The sequence below is a fragment of the Tupaia chinensis genome, unplaced genomic scaffold (genome assembly GCF_000334495.1).
Source record: "Tupaia chinensis unplaced genomic scaffold, TupChi_1.0 Scaffold000252_1, whole genome shotgun sequence".
Classification (NCBI taxonomy): domain Eukaryota; kingdom Metazoa; phylum Chordata; class Mammalia; order Scandentia; family Tupaiidae; genus Tupaia; species Tupaia belangeri.
In genome coordinates this window covers 2,403,594-2,414,539 of record NW_006159732.1, presented here as the reverse complement: position 1 = coordinate 2,414,539, position 10,946 = coordinate 2,403,594, and the positions used below count along the sequence as shown (strand labels likewise).

At 41.9% G+C, this 10,946-nt stretch overlaps 1 protein-coding gene and 1 pseudogene across 1 annotated transcript in view; one reads left to right on the top strand and one right to left on the bottom strand.

The window, feature by feature from the left end:
- Nucleotides 1–445: 445 nt before the first annotated feature.
- Nucleotides 446–6,129, bottom strand: LOC102495160 (exosome complex component RRP43-like; annotated as a pseudogene).
- The window catches only part of ENPP5 (ectonucleotide pyrophosphatase/phosphodiesterase family member 5), a 12,208-nt gene continuing 6,706 nt past the window's right edge, over nt 5,445–10,946 (top strand). The window contains exons 1-2 of the mRNA XM_006149076.3: nt 5,445–5,627; nt 9,381–10,244. Of these exons, the coding sequence (XP_006149138.1) occupies nt 9,416–10,244 (829 nt within the window). The 5' untranslated portion in view covers nt 5,445–5,627; nt 9,381–9,415. The remainder of the gene's footprint in view (nt 5,628–9,380; nt 10,245–10,946) is intronic.

Here is a 10,946-nt window from a genome sequence, read left to right as displayed (position 1 = left end):
GTCCCTGGGAGGTGGGGAAGAGGGCTTTTATCTCCCCCTGCCGTCTCTATGCTCTAGTGAGCATACACGCCCTCTGGCAAATTAAAATGAACAAAAATAAGACCTTGTGAAGAAAGAGCCTCTCAAAGGAGAACACCATGTGATAATGGCAGCAGAGATTAGAGCTATGCTGCAAATAAGCCGAGGAATACCAGAAGTTGCCAGAAACTTCAGGAAGAAAGGAAGGATTCTTGGAGCTTCTGGAGGGATCGTAAACCCTGAGTACATTTCTTTTTCTTTTTTTCTTCCAGAAGAACGTATTGGGTGGTTGGAAAAATCATGACTATTTTTCTATGCAAAAATACATCATGATTTTACTGATAGCCCAATAGTTCCAAATTTAGTAAAAAAGATCTTCACAGTTTAGTAAGTTTTGACAAATCTGGTTTGAAAATGTAGAGGCTGTTTACTTGGGTTTCATACTCTGAATTACTTCATCCATCAGGTTTCTTACTTCTTTGCATCTTGTAACTGCTCAACTCATACACTCCTGAAGTTGAGCTCCAGTCAGCCCATTTCCAGCTGGTCTGTGAAGACAGCAGAGCCTGCCTTCCTCATCCATTACTACTGTCAAGGTTCTCTTGCCAGATGCTCCTCCTCTCCAGTTGGGTCAACTGTGAGTAAAATGTCATCAAACACAGCAAAGGACATCGCAACAGGATGAGTTCTACTTTTCAAATAACTTTTTCTCTTTAAATTAACTTCTGCTAATGCAGTTTCTTCATTTATAGTAACTTCAGGCAACTGTATGTTTTTAAAAGCTGCCAACGAAGCCAATGTATAGGCATCCAAATGTTTCCACCATAGTCAAGACAAATGAGATCAAAGTATAGAATCCATGCTAGCTTTCCTAAAGAGATGCCTAAGTCCTCTTTCTGAATTATCTGTGAATTTTCAGTGACATCTGCAATGAACTGGACAGACACTTGGGCCTCTTATCTAGGAAGTCCAGACTGAAATTTCAATGAACACAGGGGTGGCAGATCCACATTAGCAGCAACATATCCTTTATCAGGAACACCTGTTGGTGGTGCCACAAATTCTCCTTTAACTGCACAAATTACAGCAGTGTTTCCCAACCTCTCTAATGCAGAACCATGTGAGGTATTAATTGAATCATGTTGACACTTCTGGTTCTGAATGCACCAACTTGTATTCCATTAGGATTCCAATTCTCCTTCTGAAATCTCCTGTAATACTGATGCAGAATATTGGGGTGGCTGGAGCTCCAACACCAATGGGTTATTGAAGTGACTGAATCAAGAAGAATGAGTAATGTGGACAAAGGAGGGGGTAGTAAAGCAGAGTTTTAGTGAAAGAGAAAGGCTCTCAGCTGGAAGGGATTCCTAAAGAGGGGTTGCTGACTTGGGGCTTTCAGGAGTTTTTATCCCATAGTCTGAACAAGGATGTAGGCTTCAAAAAACTCAAATTGTCTATTAAGTCAGCATTCTTTGTTTCCTTTCTTAACTGATAACTGAGGTAATCTATTGTTAAAGTTTTCTAAGTGTCTACTGAGGATCTGCATTCTTTGGTGCCTCTTGGGCACAAAGACCTTGGTGTTAAAGATTGTAACTAAATAGATTTCTCATTGCTGACAGCTGTGTCCTGTAGCAAGCAATTTCTTGTGATTGCTTAGCTACTGTGACTCCATTTCTAGGCCTGTGTCCTGACTGCCTATCTTTTAGAGTCCTAAATCCTATCTCAATACTCCAGAGGTAACATGGTTTTCAACCTGGCCTCCATCTTCCCACTCACATACCTGCACCCAGGCCTGATGACCTCTTGATTTCAGACTTCCAGCCTCCAGAACTGTGAGAAAATAAATTTCTGTTGTTGTAAGCTACTTTGTTATGGCAATCCTGGAAAATACAACTATGAATATAATTTACAGAATTTAATAATGCAAAAAAATTTATAAGGTTATATTTGGCTTATATAAAGCTTATATAAAGCTTTCTGAAAATAAAAGCATGATAATTATTTGTGTGAAATCAGCTCTAATTAGTAAAAAAAATAAATCATTTAGAAGCCTAAATGACTAATACACATAAAAATTCAGGGGCTAAGTTTTTGACTATTCTGTAATTCAACTTTTCACTAATGGAAAGGATTGCCATAACTGTGATTAACAGAGGCACCATGCACATGTCATTTGAATAGAACGCAAGCAGGAGTCTTTTGTCTTTACAATAATTCCTCTATACTCTCTCTTCAAGCATTAAAACATTTTCTTTCTTTCGTCCATGAAGGAGAGAGACAGAAGAGAGAAAGAGACATGAACTCCCAATAGGATCTTCATACTCCAGTCCACCCCTTGGTCTCAGCTAACCTATGGTACGGACACCTGTATGCTGACATACCAGGAAACCTCAGGAAGCAAACCCTGGACCTCCTCATGTGGCCTTAGAATCACTGAGCATTGTGTTACTGGTGCATTATCACGACTGACATATATATACGTACCAATATGTGTGTATGTACATATGTATTTATATATTATCTATAATATGTATTTTTATATATTAAGTTTACTTATACAGAGAGAGAGATGCAGGTACCTCCTAAAGGATCTCATCACACCACAATCCCTCACCAGCTTTCACAGGTGTATACCTAGGGTGTTCCAAGTCGACGTGGGATCCAAACCACAATCCTGCACTTGGCTCCAGCATTGTAGAAATGCACCCCACCACCTGAGCGACTGTAGCTGGGCTTCTCTACTATATAAACCAGTTTTGGGGAATTTGTTTTTCCTATTAGTGACATGAGTTATGTAACAAGCCTACTAGGTATCATTCCATGGAGATCTGGGAGGTGTCTCTGGTTTTCACCGAGCCTCTGTGTTGTGAACTGCGATTAACAGAGGCACTACGCATACTTCACAGGGATAGCTGGTGAATACAGTCATGGCTTCCATAAAAAGTTTGCAGAGCAAAGCAGATTGTCATTCGAATAGAGTGCAACAGTATTTATTGACCCATATACAAGACAGGTCCATTTTCAGTACTCCTGCTCCCTGATAAGCATAAGTTGTTCTTCCAGTGTTTGGGGAGAACACAGGGTTGGCCTATTTTAGGGAGACAAGGATTTGTAAGATTGGATCATCCTGTTCCAGGTTTGGGCAACTTCAAAGACAGGGCTTTAGGGCCTTGGAACAACTCGTACAACTTTATGGAACAACTTGTACAACTTGGCTGTCTTTAGGTCAGTGAAATGCAAAAAAAAAATCCAGTCTCCCTCTTAATCCCCATCCCTTATGTTGAAAACCATCAACTCAAATGACCGCACATCCAGAGCGCCTGGATACCCTTTGAGATTGTATGATCTGATGAACAGGTAACGATGGTTGGGGTAACCACTGATAGTCCCTCTATTAGAAGCTGAGAGAAAACGCTATGATCACAGGTCTGCCTCTCTTGATTAAAGAGCAGCAGGGATGTCTACTCATTTGCAGTTCCAGGCCACAGAGGACAAGAGCCCAAGCCACTGCTACAGACATGCTCCCAGCTTTATCCACTAATAAGATGTTAAAACTTAACTTGCAACAATCAAGCAGATACTACTGCCTACTGTAGATAGAATTCTCTCTTCTTAGGCCAAAATTAGGGCTGGGAATTGTGTAGCTAGACAAATCCTTCCAGAGCAGTTGGATAACACTACTATTATATAATGTATAGTAAATACAGCTAAGACCAAATTGAACTATGCACCTGCTCACACTCCCTCAGACCTAAACATATCACTGGCTACTCGGTACAGTACACAAAAAGAAGAGACAGGGCCACTAAAAAGCCAGAAAAGTCTAAGACTTCCTGAAAGAAAAATCAGGCCTGGGGGAACCAGCAGTTAGCATAATGGCTATGTCGCTGGACTCCCCCGTAATCGACCGCGGTTCGCGTCCCAGACCGGGTGGCTTAAAACTCACGCCGGGCGCGTCTGCGTGCGTGCCCAAGATCCCGAGAGGAGGATGGAGGAGAAGGGATGGCAGCGTGACCATCCCCCCTGGGGGGGGATTTCTCACTTTCTGTCTCTATGGCTCTCTCTGTCTGTCTGGCGAGCGCACGCGCCCTACAGTGAAAAACTCTACAAAAAAAAAAAAAAAGAAAAGAAAAATCAGGCCTGGGGGAACCAGCAGTTAGCGTAATGGCTATGTCGCTGGACTCCCCCGTAATCGACCGCGGTTCGCGTCCCAGACCGGGTGGCTTAAAACTCACGCCGGGCGCGTCTGCGTGCGTGCCCAAGATCCCGAGAGGAGGATGGAGGAGAAGGGATGGCAGCGTGACCATCCCCCCTGGGGGGGGATTTCTCACTTTCTGTCTCTATGGCTCTCTCTGTCTGTCTGGCGAGCGCACGCGCCCTACAGTGAAAAACTCTACAAAAAAAAAAAAAAAGAAAAGAAAAGAAAAGAGAAATCAGGCCTGAAGTCTGTAGCTTTAAGGCATACCAGGATGCAACCTTCAGGGCTCTGTTCAGCCTCTCTGCTTGTGCAGATCAACCCAGCCCTGAGCCTGGTCTGTTTTAATTGTCACATTTTCAAGAGCGACATTAGGTACATGGAGAGCCCCTAGAGATCAAAAGATGCCAAGTCCCAGTCATCAAACACTGGGCTGCAGAGCTGACTGAAGTAACAAATCTTTTCTAAGGTAAAGCTGGTAACAGCAATGAGAGAAAATGAGACACAGAATGAGAGAAAAATCCATCCTCTTATCGACATTCTCGGGTGTTCTTAGAGTAAAGCCACTAATTAGTATGGCTTCACCAATATGTAATAGGAGGGCAAAGAACTTGAGAGATCAGATAAGAGAACAGAAGTATTAATAGCTTTTAACAGAAAAAGTGTTGGGAGAAGGGGGTGAGGAAAGAAATTCAGGAGAAAGAGAGTTAAGACATTTATGGGACACAGACATGGATTGTTATCTGTTGATGATAACGTGAATAGTACCTGAACTGGAATGGCGTGAAGTGATTCACATTGGGTAAATCCACTTTACAAGCTAAGTGTTGTATACTGATTGAATACATAAAAATAAATGTTAAAAATTTAAGAAGTGTTAGCGAACACCAAGCGCTGGGATAGCGCGCCACAATCTCCCAGCCTCGTTCACTACGGCACGGGTGGCCGTCCAGGACAGGCACACGGAAGAACGATCCTGCGTGTGATCAGGGAATGAGGGGCTCTCACCCGCACCAAGTTCCCGGCCAGTCGGCCTGTCCAACGCTCCCGCCTCCTCTTCAGGCCTCTGCCCCGCGGTTTCCTCCATCCCTCCTCCAAACTCGGGCAACGCCCGCCCCGCTCCGCAGATTGGCAGGCGGTGCAACTACTCACAGGAGCCCGACCGGCTTTCTCTCGGGAACCCAAGCTGACGTACCCACTGGGTCGAAGCCAATGGGAGCCAAGAGGTGGGGCGGGAGGCAGGGAGCCTCTGGTCAGGTGCTCTGCGCCGAGGTTGCGTGCAGGTGGACCGCTGCAAGTTCAGGGGCGCTGCGTTCTCACCACTTCCCAGCTGTTACCTCCAGGCCAGGGAGCTTTCTCCAGACCCTCCTTCTCGTTGCCCAAACCGATGCGTCCTGACCAGATCGCTGAGTGGGTAAGAGTCCAGGGAGGTGGGCGGCTTCGCTCCTGGGGGCCGCACAACTCCTGAGGGCCCCCAAAGCTACCTACCCCTTGCCACTGCCCACCCAGAGAGCCCAAGTGGAAGCATCGGTGGGCAGGGTGTCTGGGAACTAGAAGGTACCCTATGGCGCCGCGACCCTTCCGGATGGCTATGATAGAATCCCAACAGAGAAGATGAGGCGATACAGCCCCCTCCCCGTTTCAGTTGCGCCCTCTGCACAAACCTACTCTTACACTTTCCCTCTGCCTCCCTTTAATTGGATCCCATTCCTCCAAATTTCCGAAGGAGTAGTGGAGGGGAGGAGGAATTGCACAACATCCCGGTGAATCTGGGCCTAGATCTAGGAATTCCACTGCTTTGTGCAGCATTTTGTGCATGGAAAATAACGAGATCTGATATATTTTTCCCCACCCCCACCCTCCTGTTCATTGCTTATGTCATGGATGTGATAATGTTGGTTCTTCTTGCCAAACATTCCAACGCTTTAGATAGTACTTAATCTTCACTTTCATTTGTCCCATGAAAGAGTATTCTTCTACTCACCACTTACGGCTGAATTATTTGCTAAGAGAGATGTAAGTCAAATGTGCCATCTAGTTATTCTTTCTTTGAATTTTTGTTTTTGCATTAAATTGTATTCGGTCAATGTTAGTCTTCCTTGTGTTAGGAAGGTGGGAGAGAAAATTTAGGCAAGCTTTTGAAAGAGGAATCACCATCCTCAGCCAGATATTCGGTTCCCTACTTGAAGTTCCCTATTACAACTACTTTTATTGTTCCTTCTGGAATCAGAAAAATTATTGCTATCTATGAAAGTTTTCAAATTTAATTTTTGAGGGACCAGCAGTTAGCGTAATGGCTATGTCGCTGGACTCCCACGTAGTCGACCGCGGTTCGAGTCCCGGACCCGGTGGCTTAAACTCACGCCGGGCGCGTGTGCGTGCGTGCCCAAGATCCCGAGAGGAGAATGGAGGAGAAGGGATTGCGGCGTGGCCATCCCCCCTGGGGGGTGATTTCCTGCTTTCTGTCTCTCTGTCTCTCTCTATCTGTCTGGCGAGCGCACGCGCCCTATAGCAAAAACCTCTCCAAAAAAAAAAAAAAAAAAATTAATGTTTGAATCATCTCAAGATCAGTGTCTAAACCAGTTTCAGTTAAGTAATGTCTAGATATGGGGAAATCACAGATTAAAAAACAAAACAAAACATGGGCCAGCAGATGGCCTAAAGGTTAAGGCATTGGATCCAACATGGCTGACAGGGCAGCTCCAGTCTCAGACCTGAGGACTTAAAAAATACATGGGGCACATGTGCATGTGTGCCCAAAATCCCAAGAGCAGAGTGGAGGAGAAGAGTTGTGGTGTAGCCATCCTCCCTATCAGGTAATTACTCTCTTTCTCTCTCTGTTTCAGTGTCTCTCCGCAGCAAGTACAAACATGCTATAGCAGAAAAAAAAAGAGAAAGAAAGAGAGAAAAAGAAGGAAGGAAGGAAGGAGGGAGGGAGGGAGGGAGGGAAGGGAAAGAATTCAAGAAAGAAAAAGAGAAAGAGGAAGAGAGAAAGAGAAAGAGAAAGAAAGAAGGAAAGAAAGAAAGAAAGGAAGGAAGGAAGGAAGGAAGGAAGGAAGGAAGGAAGGAAGGAAGGAAGGAAGGAAGGAAGAAAGAAAGAATGACAGAACGAAAGGAAAGAACGAAAGAAAAGAAAGTGAAGCAAAGCAGTTATTGCTCCCGGCCAGTAACCATAGTTCACACATAGTGCCTACTTCTGAATGCAAACCAACGTTTCTGGATCTGGTTACTTGATTTGTTTTTCCTATTCCTATAATAGAGCAAATCAAGCCAGAGTCTATTATCGATGTTTAAAAATGTCTTCAGCAAACTCAAATTAGGAATTTGTCAAACCTGAATTCAAGAAATTTCTTTCCACAGAGTACATTAATCCAAGTTTTAGTGGGCTTATAATAGGACAGTAAAGGGAGAGAATAAAAGATTCTTGCTTGATGTGCAAGCCTGAGGAGCATTGACAAAATTCACATACTGCCTTTTATTAGGTTATTAAGTAGAATGAAAACTTTTTAGAAATAAATGTAGATTTCAGAAAAAAAAGAAAAGAAAAATACAACAACCTTGATCCAAAAAGTATCATACTCATGCCTTACCATGAGTCCAATGTCTCTACCCATATTATTGATAATATTTAGGAAAGTCGACATCAAATTTCAGAATTATGTTTCTGTTTATACTTAGTTTAGAATCTAATTGTTTAGTTTAAGTTATGATTTGATTGTTAATAAATGGATACAGATTACATTTCACAAATATATTTGTCATAAATTTTATTTCAAGAAACTTAAGTTCATCTGTTTTCCTTTCTCTAGTAATACCTCTAACCATGATAAACCAAACAAAGAGGTTTACTTTGAAAACAGAATTGTGGGAGCTGGCTGGTGCCATGGTGGTTGCGGATGCTGGACTCCCACATGGCCGACCATGGTTCAAGTCCTGGACCTGGCAGCTTGCTTTCTCACTTTCTCTCTCTCTCTCTCTCTCTCTCACACACACACACACACATACACACACTCACACTCACTCTATCCCTCTCAGCTCAAATTTTAATAAATAAAGTTATTAAAATAATTCTTAAAGAAAAGACATAGAACAGTTTTTTTAAAAAAGGAAAATAGAATCGTGTATGTACACAAACACACACTCATCGAGGTGTCATAATCCCTTCTCTTTTACTCTTGGGATTTTAGGCACGTATGCATATGTGCCTGTCACCTGGTTGTGTGTGTGTGTGTGTGTGTGTGTGTGTGTATGTGTATGCATACATGTGTATGTTTAAGTACCATTAGTGGATTTGCTAATGATGCTTCCTTGTTCCTAGGCTCCAGTAGTTGGTGTAGCCATAATGTTAAATATGTTCACATGTACTTGATTATATAAAAAGTTTATGATCAGAAATCAAAAGTCAACCTGAAAATGTTTCTGAGAAGCTGAACATGAAATCATATTTTAAAATGCTACTAGGGAACTCATTTGAATAATATCTTTGAGAAATATTTTGATAAATTCTTAGAAAATAAAGTTTTTAAATGCAACTAAACTTCCTAGCTTTATTGTACATGTAGCTCCAAGGGACTTGTTTAAGTTGAAATTTTGCAACAGAATTCTTTCAGGCTGTAATTTATAATATAACTGGGATTACTAGCGTATGTATATGTGTCTGTCTCCTGGTTGTGTGTGTGTGTGTGTGTGTGTGTGTATGTGTATGCATACATGTGTATGTTTAAGTACCATTAGTGGATTTGCTAATGATGCTTCCTTGTTCCTAGGCTCCAGTAGTTGGTGTAGCCATAATGTTAAATATGTTCACATGTACTTGATTATATAAAAAGTTTCTGATCAGAAATCAAAAGTCAACCTGAAAATGTTTCTGAGAAGCTGAACATGAAATCATATTTTAAAATGCTACTAGGGAACTCATTTGAATAATATCTTTGAGAAATATTTTGATAAATTCTTAGAAAATAAAGTTTTTAAATGCAACTAAACTTCCTAGCTTTATTGTACATGTAGCTCCAAGGGACTTGTTTAAGTTGAAATTTTGCAACAGAATTCTTTCAGGCTGTAATTTATAATATAACTGGGATTACTAAGCACCATCACTCTCAGTTTGGGGTAAAGTATATAAAACAAAAGTATTGCCACTCACTTCTATATGTTTATTCCACAGATTGTTTTACACTGAACTGATCAAGTACTTTGAAAATGCCTTCGAAATCCCTTATGGTATCCTTCGTATTTTCTGCACTGACTGCTTCAACTACGTTTTCTCTCCAGCCAGAGCAGCAAAAGGTTCTACTTGTTTCATTCGATGGATTCCGTTGGGATTACTTATATAAAGTTCCAACACCTCAGTTTCATTACGTTATGGAATATGGTGTTCATGTGAAGCAAGTTACTAATATTTTTATTACAAAAACCTATCCTAACCATTATACTTTGGTAACTGGCCTCTTTGCAGAGAACCATGGGATTGTTGCAAATGAAATGTTTGATCCTGTTCTAAACAAAACTTTCTCCTTGGATCACATGGATATTTATGATTCTGAGTTTTGGGAAGAAGCAGTGCCAATATGGGTAACAAATCAGAGGGCAGGATTTCGTAGTGGTGCAGCCATGTGGCCTGGAGCAGACGTAAAAATTCATAATAGCTTTCCTACTCACTACATGCCTTACAATGAGTCTGTTTCATTTGAAGATAGAGTTGCCAAAATTATTGAATGGTTTACATCCAAAGAACCCATAAATCTTGGTCTTCTCTATTGGGAAGACCCTGATGACATGGGCCACCATTTGGGACCTGACAGTCCACTTATGGGGCCTGTCATTACAGATATTGACAACAAGTTAGGTTATCTCATACAAATGCTGCAGAAGGCAGAGTTGTGGGACGTGGTGAACCTAATCATCACAAGTGATCATGGAATGACCCAGTGTTCTAAGGAAAGGATAATAGAACTTGACCAGTATCTGGATAAAGATCATTATACCCTGATTGACCAATCTCCGGTAGCAGCCATCTTGCCGAAAGAAGGTACGTCTGACCTGAACGTTGATCTGAGGCAGGCCTGCGTTTGCCCAGTGTGATGAAGGGGGCAGGGGATTTCTGTTTCTGTGCCTTTACGTGTGCTTGCCCATGCCATGGTAATATTCTGGATTTAATTCTTAGGCTCTGAAAAGACAAAATCTGTTTTTTTCAGTGTCGATTTTTTTTCCCCTTTTTTCTAGAATATTGAAAATGATGTTCTTGGGACCAGCAGATGGTGTAATAGTTACATCGCTGGACTCCCACATAGTCAACTGCAGTTTGAGTCCCAGACCCAGCAGCTTAAAGCTGTTTGTGCGAGTGTGCCCAAAATCCCGAGGAGAATGGAGAAGAGGTTGTGAGTGGCCACACCCCTGGGGAGTAAATTTTCACTTTGTGTCTCTCTAGGGAACACACATCCCTATATAGCAAAAATCTCTCTCTCAAAAAAAAAAGGAAATAATGCTCTCTATAGACTTATGGCAGTAGATATTAACCATTTTGAAATTATAGAATATAATGATATCTAGAGCCTCCCTTCTCAAAAGGTGAGATGGAAAGATATATACAAAATTTGAATACGATTACAGTAAATTCATGGAAGTTCCTTCCATAGACCCTGAATTAAAACCTGGTTAATAGGAAAGCAGTAGCATATAAGAAGGAGAATGAGCTTTGATCGATCTGAGGTTTATTTTCCTTATTCATTTT